This window comes from Osmerus mordax, chromosome 1, assembly GCF_038355195.1.
Source record: "Osmerus mordax isolate fOsmMor3 chromosome 1, fOsmMor3.pri, whole genome shotgun sequence".
In the NCBI taxonomy this organism is placed as follows: domain Eukaryota; kingdom Metazoa; phylum Chordata; class Actinopteri; order Osmeriformes; family Osmeridae; genus Osmerus; species Osmerus mordax.
In genome coordinates this window covers 18,400,909-18,417,720 of record NC_090050.1, presented here as the reverse complement: position 1 = coordinate 18,417,720, position 16,812 = coordinate 18,400,909, and the positions used below count along the sequence as shown (strand labels likewise).

The following is a 16,812-nucleotide window of genomic DNA, read 5'->3' as shown; positions in this document are numbered from 1 at the left end:
CAAAGGTAAGCTCATCTGTACTTTGAAATCATGGATGCAAATATCAGAAGAAAAGGAAGAATTGTCCAAATGAGAGGAGGTGGACAAGGGAGAGGAAGAGGCAGAGGAAGAGGAAGAAGAACAACAATCTCAAATGAGATCCATGCCACACTATGACAGAAATCCCTATGACAGAACAACCTTCTCCAAGCCATGGAAGAAGCTTGTGGGGACATTGCTCTTGAGTCTTGTCAGGGATGGCTCAGGCATTCAGGGGCATTTTCCCTGCTGTTTGGCTAGAGAAAACATTGCCTGTGATGTTGAGGAAAATCTTTGGCCTGACCCTGGTCAGAGATAGGATGCTGACCCACAATGAACAGTACTGTACTCAAGCTCTGTTACCCAGGTAAAAATTATTTGTTTATTTCCTTGTTTTCTTAGCCTTTGTTCCCCAAATTACAATTTACAGCAATACATTTGTGTTGTTGACTAACAGTACTACTATTTGTATACTGTGACCACTACAGTAACAAGAGCTCAAAATGCAATTGCTGTATAATGTAAATAGAAAATAAACAGCCTGTAAGAAGTAAAATTGCAGTAATTGTGAGTTTTATGATTTACATCATGTCAAACTCATGAGGTGGAACATATCTAGAATTCAGGGACACGTTATAGTCAATGGTTCTTGAAAACCTTTATATATATATATATAATAATGTTTTCAATTCCTCCCAGCAGTGTCTAAAGGGTATTCAGAAGGTTGAATTTATTTGAGGGCTTTGTGTGTATTTTGAATGCAAAGTTAGGTTTATACGAGAGATAATATGGTTTTGACTACAGTGTTTGATTTTGGGTCAAAAGTCAAGGGTTTGGCCAAAACAATGTAAGTATGAAGATGTGTGTATAGAGTTTGGAGAAAACACAGTACACATTCAAGAAATGTGTCTTAGCAATTGAGAAAAACTGTAAATCAATTTTGAGTGGTTGTGTTTTGTCAATGACATGTTTTCTCTATTTGTATTTGATTGTTGCCATTTGTGTTTACCAGTATGGATGACATGTGCATTAGAGTGCAGAATGTGTTTTGAGAATGAGAATGTGTTCAGAGTGTTGCTGAAAAGTCTAAGTGAGATCTGCAAATTGTGTTTTACCATGTGAAATGGTTTAAGGTATTGACAACAGACTGCACAATTAGCTACATGAGTTCAGGCAACTGAGAACTTTGTTCAGCCAATGGGTTTTAGTGTTTTAGCAATTGAAAAAAACTGTAAAAAAATCCGAAAGGTTACAACAGTGGGTTACACCCTTTAGAAAGGCTGTTACTAGTCTGCAGAGACACTCAACATGTACTGGTCACTTTGTAGTGATCCAAGGCTGGGCTAGCATCACACAAGGCCCAGGAGCCCTGTCTTAGTCCACAAAAGACTTTCAGCAGAAGCGATTGCACAGTCTGCCATTAGAAGGTGTGCAGCCTAGAAAAACAGAATGGCACAGTCTCAATGTACTCCATTTTTGCTTTACAGTAACTAATGTCCCTTAACCGATCTGTGTTGAACATGTGAGACACACTGATAGAAGACACAAAATATCCCATTTGTAATGTTGTATTTTATTATGTCATCATAATGTACCGATGATGTCCTTCCAACACTTTTGACTTGATTACATAGTGGGTAATCAAATGCATAATTAAATGCATAAATTAATGTAAATCAATGTAAGAAGTATTAATGCCTTGGACTGTGGTTATAGCCTATAGATTTTAGTTCAATATGACTACAGTATGGATCCATTTTAATTTCACAATTTACAAATCTGAACAGGTTGAAAGGGAGCAGTAGGATCTGAAACCTGTTGAAGTTGACATGTGCTGGCTGTTCTGTTAGGAGTAAAGGAGGATTTCTACCAGGCTGGCTTGCTTGTCTCCCCACAGGCATGTTCTGCTGCCCCTCACTCGTACCTGCTGCAGGACCCAGAGCAGAAAGCAGACATGACACCTCAACACTAAACACTTTTCATCTACTCTGACCTCTGACCCTTCAGTTTCGCCTTCTCTCACGCCGAGTGTAGAGTCTCTCATTGCAGCGTGTGTGTGTGTGTGCGTGCGTGTGTGTGTGTGTGTACGTGTGTCCGTCTTCCAGTGCCTTCATAGGCTGCTGCCCCAGAAGTCACAGTCCATTTGGCTCCAAGTCCACCCTGATGGAATCACAAAAAACATTCTGCTCTGGCTTCAAGCAACACACACACATACACATTCAAACGCACGTACACACACACATACACAATTCAAACACACAGACACTCGCTTCTCTCTGTCCAGACGATTATGGTGCCCTGTAAAGTGGCCTATGTCTCTGTCATCACAGCCAAGTCACAAAGGTAATACCGTGGACGCAGAGAGAAAACCCTGGGCCTTTATGCTTTCTTACTCAAACATAATTCTCCCCATTTGGCATTTTGACTCCATCTCACCAGTCCCCTCTTGCCTCGCCTGTCGTCCTCTCAGTCTCACACACCAAACATGGCCCACAATAACTTTCATTTCATTTTTTCTCCTCGCTCCAATGCACAACCTCTATCTCTCTTTTCTCTATTTAATGTCTTTTTTGTCCTCCACTCCCTTTCTTCTCTTTTTTCAGAAACTTCCAAGGTCAGACAGGACAAACAATGCCACTGGTGTCTCTCAGAAAGCTGCACGCTGCCGGCGGACAGTGGCGCCGTTGCCTAGGCAACACACTAACCATTAATTTTCAATTAAAACAGACAAAGAGATGACAGCTCGGGGTCCAGAGAAGATGTCAAGAAGCAGTATTAATATACGACAAGTGAGCATAATTGTGTGTCCATTTTCCCCCCACTCTCATCTATGCTATCAGTGAAATGTGAAAGCACAAGATAATTTGGGGGTGTGAGAGACGTAGCCCAGTGTTTCCTCCTAACCAAGACACCTCTAATGTCTCTTGCCCAGACACAGCATTCATCATTACTGCACAGAATATTTTGTCAAGGATGTTATTATTTTCATTATCCTCATCACAAAGATGTTATTTGATTTGCGTTTCACCCACCTAGAGACAGAAACACACTTACATAGACACACACACACACACGGACACACCTACTTGAAAGCATACCTCTGCCGTGTGTCCTTCCAGACATCTGCAGTCTCAGTCATGTAGGTTGGTATTTGAATTTCATAAAGAGCAGAATTATAATAAGACCTCCAAGTCTGCAGCTCCTTGTTTGGTTTCGCAGATGTGACCAATGCAACAAACAGAAAGGCACAAACACACACAAAGACACACACTTACACGCACACACACACAAGGCCAAAACAGGCAGTCCCAGTTCTTTCAGAGAACTACAGAGAGAAAAACTAAAACAAGAAAAAACAAAGTCTGAAGGTGGCTGGCTTGCAAACTTCTGACTGGCTAAAGGGCTAAATGACTGGCTGATTGATTGACACTGACTGACTGGATGACTAGCAGCCTGCTTCCCATAGTACCCTCTCCTAGAGATGCCTCTGGCACTGCCTCAGTGAATTTGAACAAACCTTTAACTGTTTTTTGCTTATCTAACACATACATGTATGTGTTAGAGAAGTAAACACATACATGTTTGTGTTTACTTCTGTTCCAATGTGCCTGACTCTGGCCCTTATCTGTGTTGCCACGGTGCTGCTTGCCACACCCTGGCATGGCAGACAGACTTCCTCAACAACACACACACATTGGTGCCAGTGTGTAGCAATCCTGAGATAAGGTCTTCAAGTACCATGCAGTTTGTATGTGTGTGTGTGTGTTTGTGTGTGTGTGTGTGTGGGGGGGGGGGGGGGGGGGGGGGGGGTATAAGAGCAGCAGCAATTTTCAAACACAGATGACATTTTCCATATGTTATATTATATTCTCCAGTAATTCTGTTGCGGTTGTGAAGTCCCATTGGTTGGTTTGTTGCTGGGTCAGTGTACTACTAGAACTACGAGAATGGAGACTCGATACAGTCTTAGAATGAGGTTTTTCTCGTCCTTGCTTTCCTTTCACTCTCTACTTTCCTTCCCACACCCTCTCTTCCAGCTCCTGATCTTTCTCTTTCAGCCCATCTCTGCCTCATTCCATCTCTGCTTCTGCCCTGCTCTGCCTTTGCTCTGCATCCCTCCTGCCTCCCTTTCCTCACTTACTCAGTGCTGAGTGTGCCCCTTAAATCATGGAGTCCCTAAACTGGCCCATAAAAGCTGGCAGGTTCTCCCCCTCCTCCGTCTCTCCTCCGTCTCTCCTCCCCTCTGTCTCCCCACATCACTGCTTTAATTAAGGTAATTACTTTCAGAGCTGTACTAATCGGATCCTCTTCTCTCCTGACACATGCATACACACACACACATACACGCACACACACACTCATATATGGACACACAGACACATGCACTTTTCTCCTTTGGCAGGGTAAATAGACTCTTTCAACCCTGGAAACCTTTTTCGAAAAACCTCTGACCTACATTGACAGCAGTCTACTGAGATGCACCAGGATGCTCCCCTCAAACACCGGTTCAGAGGAGAGCAGAGGGGAAACCATCAGAGGAGAGGAGAGGAGAGGGAGGAGCGCAGAGGAGAAACCATCAGAGGAGAGGAGAGGGAGGAGAGCAGAGGAGAAACCATCAGAGGAGAGGGAGTAGAGCAGAGGAGTAAAAACGTAGACAGAGAAAAAACAAAAGAGAAAGAGAGAAAGGGAGCCCAAGAGGAGACAGAAAATGTCTGGATGGTCTAAACATACCTCAACATCCGGAGCCTATTCAGGGATGGATGAATTATTAAGAAGCTATTAGCTGCCCTCCTGATGTCTCATTAATTATCTGTAACAATGATTTCTCTTTCCCATGATAGTTGATGCGAGGGACGCTGGTGAGGTGGGCAGATGTGACCGTGTGGGGTGCAGATCCAGTGAACCAGGGATGGGGGTTTAGGGAAGGTTGCAAGCTGCATGTTGCCAAAACTACTACTACTGAACACTCATCTGACCATCATCCTTTGCATCGACTGTTTCTGTACACATGCTTATATCTCCCTCTCGGTCATCCTCCTCTCTCTACCGCCCAGTATCTTTCTCTCTCCCTTCCTCTCTCTATCTCTGCCCCCCTCACTCACTCCCCAAAGGCACCTTGACTGATAATGAGCGAGGGGATGCAGGTATGATTCAGACACAGGGGGTTTCAATTAAGGCCCTGCAGATTAATAAAGACTCAACGTGCGAAGATGTGTGTGGTTGATTCGTGTGTGTGTGCGTGTGTGTGTGTGTGAAGCCAGTAGCTCAGTTTGATGAGTAAGAGGAGGTGAGAGGAATGTACCTCCAGAGGGATGAATGTGCCACGAACGTGGCACCTGATGTGTGAGTGTGTGTGTGTGTGTGTGTGAGTGTGTGTGTGAGTGTGTGTGTGAGTGTGTGTGTGTGTGTGTGTGAAGACTCCAGTCTGACTGCAGTTCTCCCTGAGGTCTGACTACAGAAAACAACACAACTCCTCACCTGTCTTTATCTGTGGAAACCCTCCTTATCTCTGCTGCTGCTCAGAGTCTTCAGAACACAGTAAACACACACACACACACACACAAATATTATCTCCTACAGTGTGATGGAAACACTAGAGTTTGGCAGAAGGATGGCTCATTTCTCTTGTTGCTTGGCTGTTTTTTCAGACAGGAAGCATTCCCTCCTGTGCCCAGACCTGGTATTCAGAGCACACACACACACACACACATACAGCCTGGTGCCTGTCAGTGAACAATGTTTACTTTAAAGAGCTGATTTATCTGATCTCCACAAGTTTTACACTGACCCCGGCACCTTCTCACCTCCCCCTGCTCTATCTCCTCCCTCCTCCCTCTCTTTCTGTTCTTCCCTTCCTCTCTCTGCCAACAGTGGAGGAATGCACCCACAGCAGTTAACTCTGCAGCTTCCTCTGAGAACAACTGTTTTGTATCTTTTTATGGTGGATTTGATGGTTATCTGTATCGTCAAATTATTTTGCCCTTGTCTTTGTTAAAGTGGTGGAGGTGCAGGGCTTTAGGTGGGTGAGTCTCACTGTGACATTGTAAGGTGATAAAACATAAATGTCTCTGCATCGCCCTAGTGAATAATTGTGATCAAATTAAAATATTTTAAAATGTTTCTTCTAAGTCTGACAACACCAAAGGTGTGGGTAGAAGTTTCACATTGAACAAGCTGTGTCAAACCTGAATGCTTTTGTTTCAACCACCTAATTCCTCTACCTTGGCCTAAATATCTCAAGCATGTAGAATAAATATTTACATTAGCAGGACGGGTTGTTAGGTATGTTGTTATTGGTAGACGAGTTGGTATTTGTTATGTGTGCGTTGTGTGTGTCAGTGTGTGTGTGTGTGTCCAAGCTTTGTGGTGGGTGTGTATCTTCAGTGTGTATGTATGTGTCTGTTCATGTTGTATGCTTACATGATGGTATGCTTGTGGGTGCCTGTGTACACAGAGAGTGTGTTTGTGTGTGTGTGTGTGTGTTGTGTGGTTATGGGATGGTTGGTGTGTGTGTGTTTGTGTGCACAGCATGTTCTTATTACGACATTTGTTTGTGTGATTGGAACGGCACGGCCCTGCCGATCAGAGCCCCGATAACGCCTGTCATGTGTGGTGTGTGCGTGAGAAGAGCTTGTCACTGTTTCGTAACTTTGATTTATGCTTCTGACCCGCTCTGCAAAATGTGTGTGTATGTGTTTTGTCTGTGCGTGTGGGTGTGTGTTTGTAAGTGTTCCTGTGTGTTTCTAAGTGTGTGTGTGTGTGTGTTTGGGGGTTACAAGAAAGACTGCATCCCAGCTGAAGATGTAGCTGAAGGTATGTATGAGAACCTTCTTCCCCCCCCAGGCCAGACAGCTGCTGCGCTGAGAGAGGAGGGCAGAATGATCCTTTCCACAACAGCGTCTGCTCCTGAAGTTCAGATGAAGAAAAAGCAACAATAACTGACTGATGAGGAAAATTATCTATAGAATTAGCCAGAACCCAATCATGTGTTATAATAATAGATCTTGGCGTGAGCTGTAGATTGAGGGTTAGTTGAAGAGTGTTTGAATGACGGTGCTCCTGGGTCAGTATAAGCACCCTGTCTGCCACATTCCCCCACCCCAGGAGAAGAACAACCTGGGAGGAGGAAGGGAACGAGGGGGAACCATGGCGGAGGAGAAGAGAGAGAGAGAGACTTCAGAAGAGGAGGGAGACAAAAGAGGGCAGACGTCACACAAAGCACAGAGGACAGAGAATCTATGAGCGTTCAAGGAGGTGTTGATTATACATTCTGCAGCCTTCTCCATCTTCGTTAGTGTTGAATTAATTCATAATGCTGAAACAAATTACCTTTGCACGGTTGAGAACGACACCTAAATGTGGCGAGGCAGTTTGGCATTTGGTGATTAAATTATCTCTGGAGATTCTCTGGGTTTGATTGAGCAGTGCTGGGTTGATGAAGTCGTGTACTGTTATTAAGTTTGAAATAACAATCCTTTCATTTTCTACGTGTTCACATTAGTGATGGCTCACTAAAAAGACTTGACACCCGGAGAGCATCCAACAAACTGCAGAGGAGTGAACACGCACACAAACACACATGCATACATACAAAACATGCACACACGTTCACATAATTACAGTTTACACTTTTGGGGATTTACGAAAAACAAATATTCTAGTCTGTTCTAATCTAATCTAATCCATTTTAGTTACAGTATGAATATTGTAACCCCATTAACAGTATGTCTGAACAGAGTAAGCACATAACTCAGGAGCAGCATTGTTCTTTGTGTACTGTGAAGGTCTATCATTCCTGGTCATGTTGTCTTCATCCTGCCTTTCACCAGAGACAACAAGAGAGACACTGAGTTGTCTTCCCCAGTAAGACACTTCAGTGATGAAAACACACAGGCCACTTTGGTCGTACCTTTCTCCAAAGTGTTGTTGAATCTTTTGAATACCTTTTTGTTCTTTCTGTCTCATTCCTCTGTGTGAGCAGAGTGCAGTGTATACTGTACATCTTTTTATATCAAATCCATCTTAAGTCTGAGCTGCCTTATAAAATGACCACACAAAGCCCCGCCACTCTAAATATGCTTCTCTTTATCAAGCCTGACTCTCTGAGTGGAACAAAGCACCTGAATTCTCTCCAGACAAAGAGAGAAGTATATTCCCAAAAATATACACAGAATAAGAACACAGGGGAAACTGGACGAGAGAAATAAGAAGACAGAGAGGGAGAGAAAGATGGAGAGAGAGAGAGATGGGGAGAGAGAGAGATGGCGAGAGACAGATGGAGAGAGAGCCCTGAACTGGTGATAACAGATGAGAGAAAAGAGTGGGCAGGATGCTTTTATTCTTCCTCCTCTTTCTCTATAGATTATAGATTGCAGATTATAGTAAGAAGATACCCACGCTGCACTTCTTTGTCAGACGGACTATTTTTGAAGGCTTATCTGAATACACACACACAAGCACTCACAAGAGACACCCAACACCTTCTGTACATGACACAAAATGAGAAAGTGTAAAGTGGAATGCATGTAATATGCTGAATGTAGAAATTGGATGTATGCTGCATGGAATTGTTCTATGTGGTGTTGGGCTGGAGTTAGAGGGGCTGGAGTTAGAGGGGCTGGAGTTAGAGGGGCTGGAGTTAGAGGGCTGGAGTTAGAGGGTTGGAGTTAGAGGGCTGGAGTTAGAGGGGCTGGAGTTAGAGGGGCTGGAGTTAGAGGGGCTGGAGTTAGAGGGGCTGGAGTTAGAGGGCTGGAGTTAGAGGGTTGGAGTTAGAGGGCTGGAGTTAGAGGGGTTGGAGTTAGAGGGCTGGAGTTAGAGGGGCTGGAGTTAGAGGGGCTGGAGTTAGAGGGCTGGAGTTAGAGGGCTGGAGTTAGAGGGGCTGGAGTTAGAGGGACTGGAGATAGAGGATCTGGAGATACAGGGGCTAGAGTTAGAGGGGCTGGAGATACAGGGGCTGGAGATAGAGGGGCTGGAGATAGAGGGAATGGAGTTATAGGGCTGGAGTTAGAGGGCTGGAGATAGAGGGAATGGAGTTAGAGAGCTGGAGTTAGAGGGCTGGAGTTAGAGGTGGCTGGAGTTAGAGGGCTGGAGTTAGAGGGAATGGAGTTAGAGGGCTGGAGTTAGAGGGACTGGAGATAGAGGATCTGGAGTTAGAGGGGCTGGAGTTAGAGGGGCTGGACTTAGAGGGTTGGAGTTAGAAGGAATGGAGTTAGAGGGCTGGAGTTAGAGGGGCTGGAGTTAGAGGGGCTGGAGATACAGGGGCTGGAGTTATAGGGACTGGAGTTAGAGGGTCTGGAGATACAGGGGCTGGAGTTAGAGGATCTGGAGATAGAGGGGCTGGAGATAGAGGGGCTGGAGATAGAGGGGCTGGAGATAGAGGGGCTGGAGATAGAAGGACTGAAGATAGAGGGGCTGGAGTTAGAGGGCTGGAGTTAGAGGGGCTGGAGTTAGAGGGAATGGTGTTAGAGGGCTGGAGTTAGAGGGCTGGAGATAGAGGGCTGGAGTTAGAGGGCTGGAGTTAGAGGGGCTGGAGTTAGAGGGCTGGAGTTAGAGGGCTGGAGTTAGAGGGCTGGAGTTAGAGGGCTGGAGTTAGAGGGGCTGGAGTTAGAGGGCTGGAGTTAGAGGGCTGGAGTTAGAGGGCTGGAGTTAGAGGGCTGGAGTTAGAAGGGCTGGAGTTAGAGGGCTGGAGTTAGAGGGCTGGAGTTAGAGGGCTGGAGTTAGAGGGCTGGAGGGGCTCTTCTTCTCACTGACACAGTCAGCTTACTGAGGGCAGTACAGCTGTTTCTGTACCATATGTACAAAGCAAACAACTGCTACAGCACTCAAACACACACACATTTGCACACACACAAGCACATATACACATCCTTTTAGTAAGTTGTACTTGCCTATTTGCCATGTTTGTGTGTTTGTGTGAATGTGTGCGCATGTGTGTGTAGATGTGAATGTTTACTCCTGCACTCGGCTGTGACAAGAACTTTTTGTGTCAATTAGTCTGCCCTGAGCCCAGGATCTCTCTCCTACTCTCTCTGAAACTCTTCTTCCCTCTCTCTCTCTGATTCTCTCTCTCTCTCCCTCTCTCTCCCTCTCTCTCTCCCTCTCTCCCTCTCTCTCTCTCTCTCTCTCTCTCTCTCTCTGACTCTCTCTCTCTCTCCCTCTCTCCCTCTCTCTCTCTCTCTCTCTCTCTCTCTCTCTCTCTCTCTCCCTCTCCCTCTCTCCCTTTCATCCTCAGACTCTAACAGGCTCTCCTGCTCTCACAGATAAAAAGGAGCCAAGCTCTTCTCAGGTGGAATCTTGCAGGGACAGATGCCAAGACACATTGCCTACTATCATGGACAAGTGTGTGTGTGTGTGTGTGTGTGTGTGTGTGTGTGTGTGTGTAGTGTGTCGTGACAGGTTTCAGTGCTGTGTAGCAGGTATTGTTACATAGTCAGAGGGGACATGCCAAACATGGGGTTACACACTAATAAACACAGACATGAATACAACCAGCAGCTTTACTACCAAGAAAACACACAGGAGAGGATCAACAGAGAGGGAGAAAGAGAGAGAGAGAGAGAGAGAGAGAGAGAGAGAGAGAGAGAGAGAGAGAGAGATGTATAAACTGTCAACACTGTCACAGAAAATGGCCCTCAAATTAAGCGGAGCGTGTGGCTGTACAAGGGACTCTGGGAAATTGCCTTTTATCACTTCCCAAACAATAGACCGTCTGACAGCGCTACGCCCGATAACACACACACACACAGAGACACACATACATACACGCACAAACACACGCATACACACACACGACTGACAGTGCTTTTCCCGACAACTCAGCCAGCCGCTATTTACATTATTCCTTCACCAAGCCTTGTTCTCCCTCTCTCTCTCACTTTCTCTTTCTCTCCCTCTCTCCCTCCCTCCCTTTCTCTCTTATTCAGCTTATACTGTCCCTAGGCAATCGCATGCTTTCATGTGGTTAATATCATGCAAAATAACAGCCTCTTATTTTCCTCCCCCCTCCCCCCCCAGCCCTCCACATCCCCTCTTTAGCGGGTCTAAGAGTGCTAAGCTGCAGGAGCATGGGTCCTCCTACACACACGCTGCTGCCGAGCGCCTATCTCCTCCTCTGTTTAGCATTGTTATTATTATTAATGCTCTTCTGTTACAGCGCTGCCGGGGAGACGAGGGAAGGAGGGAGGGAGGGAGGGAGGGAGGGAGGGAGGGAGGGAGGGAGGGAGGGAGGGGAGGGAGGGGAGGGAGGGAGGGAGGGAGGGGAGGGAGGGAGGGGAGGGAGGGAGGGAGGGAGGGGAGGGAGGGAGGGAGGGAGGGAGGGAGGGAGGGAGGGAGGGGTTGGCGAAAGGGTAAATGCCTGCCTGTGATGTGATGCTTGTTAAATAAACTGGCTATTTCACCAGCATGGAACCAGAGAGATTATTTACAAACACACGCCATCGCCATTCTGTTGCCCACTTTCATCATGTCTCCCTCTTTCTCTCTAAGGAGGGAGTTTCTCATGTGAGATTACTGATGTATGTCTGTGTATGATTTGTAATGCTGTCCAAAGGGACTATCCAGTGTCATTAAACAGAAAGGCCGTATGTTCAGGGACTACAATGGGATTACACTGATAAATCCAGCAGAGCCATCAATTCCACTGGAACAAAGTCCTGTGGGCCTCAAAATCGGAGGTCCTCAATCCAGTCCTCTTAGAGCGGTCAAGAGGGAGACTGTATGAGAAGAAGTAGAGAGGCAAGGAAAGGATGTGAGGATGTGAGTTTATTTTCAGGTGGACTCCTCAGACACCACTGTTTAACCCTAGAACACTGTGTGGGCCACTTTCCTCTCTAAACTTCTGGTCCCCCGGAAAGCCCTCTGGGGAGTGGAGGGTGGGGAGGCGGGGCTATTAGTCACTGTTGCATATTCATGAACAGCCACCACCACCTGCAGTCGTTCAGGGCAGCCAGGGAGAGCCCATTGAGATGTTTTCCATTGGAAGGCTCCACCCCTGACAACGTGTCTCCCGTCCCGCTGATGTTCTTCTCCCTCTGGTAGTCTGTAGAAAGCAGAACGTGAGGGGCTGTGTGTGTGTGTGTGTGTGTGTGTGTTTGGGGTAGTATGAGTTTATACATGAACAGAGCACCCTACAGCCTCAAGGGCCTTCTTGACATTGGAGCGGATGAGGACAGTGATGGAAGCAGGGGGAGGAGAGCAGGATGAAAGAAAGGAATGGACAATGATTGGATACCTTTTCTCCAAAGACACACACACATACATGCATGCACTGCATATAGAGCTTAACTCTAACTTCCATATGTACATGTTTGTTCTCAGGAAAGATGCATAGGAAACATGTTAGCAATGTAGATATTTGCTACATACGTATGTGTTTTACTGCATGTGTGCATGTGTGTACAGTACTGTATGTGTGGGTGTGTGGCATATGGGTCCTCTGCAAGACCAGTTCAGTTCATATAGCCAGTGGCCTGTAACCAGCACCAAGTGTAATCTGACCGTCAAGATGTGAGGTGAAAGGAGAGAAGCCTGATCTCAAAGCATCCCCCCTCTCCTTCCCCTGCCCCTGCCCCTCCCCACCCACTGCCCTTCATACACACACAATGATTCAAACAAGGAGAAGCTCATTATCCCGAGTGTGTCACTGTCTGTCACCAGGGCTTCTGGAGAGCACCACATTACCAGTGTTGTAAGGAGAGAGCTCCAAGGTGCTGTTCTCTCTCTCTCTCACTCTCTCTCTCTCTCTCTCTCTCATCTCTCTCTCTCTCTCTCTCCCTCTCTCTCTCTCTCTCTCATTCTCTGCCATAGTCTCACTCCTTTTCTACTGTTTCTGTCATTCCCACTTTTTTGTCTCTGTATCTCTCTCGCACACTCTGCCCCTCTCTCACTCTTTGTCTCCTTCTTTATCTCCCCTCCCTCTCTCTTTCTCTGTTATTCTCTCTCTATCTGTCTTTCATACATTTGTTCTGTCTCTCACACACGAACCCGTTCCTGACACTCTTTCACTCTCTGTCTCCCTCTTTTTCTCTCTCTCTACGAGAGATCAAAGATATGCAGAAAGACAATGGACATTATAAGGTGTGCCAGATTCTAATCAAAAATGTCCTAAAGAATGTCTAACCTGTGATATCCTTTCTTTCTGGGTCTGGTTCCGCACGTCGGGTCTTTCAGATTGAGAAGAATTGAAAATCTCCTGATTAGTTAAGACCTGACCTAACTTATATCAGGATCTCCTTATTTTTGGAACATGAATCAAGGTATGACCGTGTGCTCTGAGAGTTTACTCATGTGAAAGAAAACTCTCAGGATACATTTAGTCCCTTTCTGCCTTCCTCCCCCTCTTTTCAACTCCCTCTCTTTCTCTCTCTCCCCTGCTGAGCCCATTAAAGAGTAGTGAGTTTATCAGTGTAAATAGCGTTAGCATTGGAGGCACTAGCTCCACCTCTGTTCTCTGTTCTGCCTATCTGTGCCGCTCACGGAGCCTAGCCTGCGCTAATGCTATCTCAGCCATTCACTGTAGACAGGCCTCGCTAACCATGCTAATTAGAGCTCACACAATGCACAATTCATCTTCCCTCCCACCTGTCAGGAGCACACGCACCGACGCCTCAAACACCAGAGAAAAGAACTTCCCTCTCTCTCCTCTCCTTCTCCTGTGCTCTTCCTCCCTTTCTTGTGTGTGTGCAGACTGTCGTTTTATGTTTTGTTTGGCTTTCTTGTGAAAACTCCAGGAAAAACTTTGCTACCTGTGTGTGTGTGAATATATGTGCATGTGTGTGCATGTGTATGTGTGTGTGTGTGTGTGAGTGTGTGTGTGTGTGAGTTAGAGAAAGAGAGAGTTCAGTGCATGAGCGTCCTGTAGCAAGGCTCTGTTTGATAACAGAACGAAGGGAGACGAAGAAAGATGAGAGAAGAGAGAAACAAATAGAAACCTGATGGAAAGAGACTTCACACATGGATGAAGGAATGGAAAGAAATGGATAGAGTGGTAGTAGAAAGAGGGAAAAAAGGGCAGAACGTGAGTGAAAGAGAGCAGAATGAGGCTAGATCTCCCATTGGTGTAGCTGTAACCTCTTATTTGTGCTGTGCAAGAAAATAGGGGAATGGGAGAGAGAGAGAGAGACAGAGAGAGAGAGAGAGAGAGAGAGAGGGGGGGGGGGGGGAGACACCCCCAATAAACTGTCCACTCTCCACTAGTAACCTTTCCCCTCACCTCTGGAATACCTAAACCTCAGCACAGGTGTGTGCCTGTGTGTTTGGGTCCTCATTCTCACAACCTATCTGCAGAGGAGAGAGAATGTGTCTTTGTCTTTCTAACTAGAGTGCTGCGTGTCTGCTGTGTACATGTTCCAGTGAGGATGCCAATTCACCATCGATTCATCATGCTGCCCACACACACAAGTGCCTGTTGAGTGTATGCGTGGGCTGGAGTGTGTGTGTACATGTGTGTGTGTGTGTGTGTGTGTATGTGTGGCCAAACCAGTGTGTTACCTTTTGAGTGGTGGTTAGAATGCAACAGCTAATGCAGCTCTCTAAAATGCCATTCATGTTGTGAAGAGCCTGGAGAGTTTTAGTGTTGCTTGCTAACGAGGCATTCATACCGATCTATTACAATGTCAGAGACACGTGTGCGTGCGCGCACACACACACACACACACACACACAGACTCACAGGCATACATGAACGCACACACATCTGAAAGTCGTGCTGAATTTCAGAAGGGTGGGGTCTCAGGTGTTGAGATTCGATGACATCCGCGAGATGGCTGTTGGGATTCCTTGGTTAGAAGGTTCATACGTGATAATGGAGACTGAGGACAGCCCTCTTGTGAGGCTGGCCTCTTGTGAGGCTGGCCTCTTGTGAGGCTGGCCTCTTGTGAGGCAGTCCTTGTTACTGTTCCACTACATAGGCTCCCTGGGGAAAGTTGAGTTGACCTACAGGACACAATCAACCACTCCACTTAGCGGCCTGTGTTCAGACATCAGAGAACACATGATGAAGAATGCAAAGAGCTGCTTCACTGGAGAGAGAGCCCAAGACCACTGTGCTGAGCAGAGAGGAAACACACTGGAGCACATGTCCTGAAGAGCTGCGCAAGGTGCATGCTGGGAAGAGCCTCACAATGGTTGGAATACATGAAGATGAACTTCTCAAAAGATAAGGAGAGAGATGACCCATCTTAAGGTTGAGGGAAATTGCGTCGAGTGGACAAACTGAAAGAGCTCATCACATTACGACCAACTGTCTGTAGTCCAGAGAATGGGTCAGTTCAAGGAAGCTTGCAAGATCTTCTTTGAGCTTCTCTCAAACTTCTTACTGTCCTTTCACCCGTCAAGGTCAAGAATTGGGTGAGAAAAATAACACTGAGGACCTCAAGGGATAAATATGAAACTGAATTCAGATTCCTTCTCTTTGTTCTGTGAATGTGTGTGTGATATTGTGTGGATGAGTGTGTGGAGCACATTGATTTCTTCTTAATACAGGCCGAAAAGGACAAAGATAGAGTGATGAATGGCAGCAGTCCTCAAGATAGCTTGTTTTTCTGTCCCCTTTTGATTAAGTCTCTGGAATAGCTCAAGGTCAGGGGTCATGGAACCACAGATTGACGTCAAAACACAAAATCCACTCTCTTCAGTCCAGTAGGTCCCCGATAGCAATTACTCATAAATGGATCCTGCTAACAATGTCAACCTACTCACACACACTACACAAACACACTACACACACACACACAAACAAACAGTGGACAGGACTGTATTCCCACTATTGTGAGCATTGTGGAGCAACAGTCACATTGAGCTAATAGACCTTTATTACAGCCATATAAAGGAGTGTGTGTGTTTGTGTGTGTGAGAACATAATATAATATGAACATGAATACATGTACAAATGGATAATAATAAAGAAATGGAAAAAAGGAAAATAAATGTTTCATTTTCAAATGCAATGCAAGAACTGGTGGTGAGGCAATCAGTAGAGAATTGGCCTCCACATGCTCCTTCAGGGCGGCCCAGATAGACAAGCTGTCAGGGTGTGAGGTGGGGTAGGACCCAAACGCAGGGGAGTCGGCAGGCATGGCAGAAACAAGGGTTTTATTTCTCAAAACTGGGAACAGATAGGGCACTCACAGGGACAGGTATGGTAAGGACAAGACTGGACACAAAACAGAAACCGGGGGGGGTTGCTTGTGTCACGGCTGTGGCCGTGACACAAGCAACATGTTTTCACTCTCTATGCTGGACCCAGTCTCAACCATGTATCTAAACTGACTCTCAGTCATGGACCCACCTTTGAAACAAACATCCACATTCGAGCACTTTCCCAAATCCCTCCATCTCTCCTTCCCTGTCTTTGTATGTCTCTCTCACAATCCATTCTTTCATCATTGTCACCGTACAGAGCAAAGGGCAAACTTAGAACTTATGACCAACCCCCCCCCCCCCACCACCATACCCATCCACCGCCTTCAGCCCAGCCTGCACAAAGTCTCAGCTTTGGGTCATTGGGGTGTTTACAAGGTGGGGGTGGGTGGCATGTTGAGAGTGCCCCACCCCCCACCCTCTCCCACGCACACATATCCCCTCTCCTCATCCTGTCATTCTCTCCTTCACCACTCAACTCTTCTACTCCTCTCCTGCCCCTCTCCCCAGACTGCAGGCCCCAGGGGAGGTCAGCTCCCCTTGACCCCTGCGTTCCACAACCCAGCACCACAACAAGCTAGGCCACACACACACACAGGCGCACACATACACACACAGAGACACACCTGCTACCCACCGTTTGATAATTGAAGTGTC

The 16,812-nt window shown here is 46.4% G+C and overlaps 1 protein-coding gene across 1 annotated transcript in view; it reads right to left on the bottom strand.

Moving 5' to 3' along the window:
• Positions 1–16,812, bottom strand: part of foxp4 (forkhead box P4) — a 92,683-nt gene that overhangs the window by 73,849 nt on the left and 2,022 nt on the right. Inside the window, 1 exon segment of the mRNA XM_067260682.1 lies at positions 16,469–16,491. Within this exon segment, the coding sequence (XP_067116783.1) occupies positions 16,469–16,491 (23 nt within the window).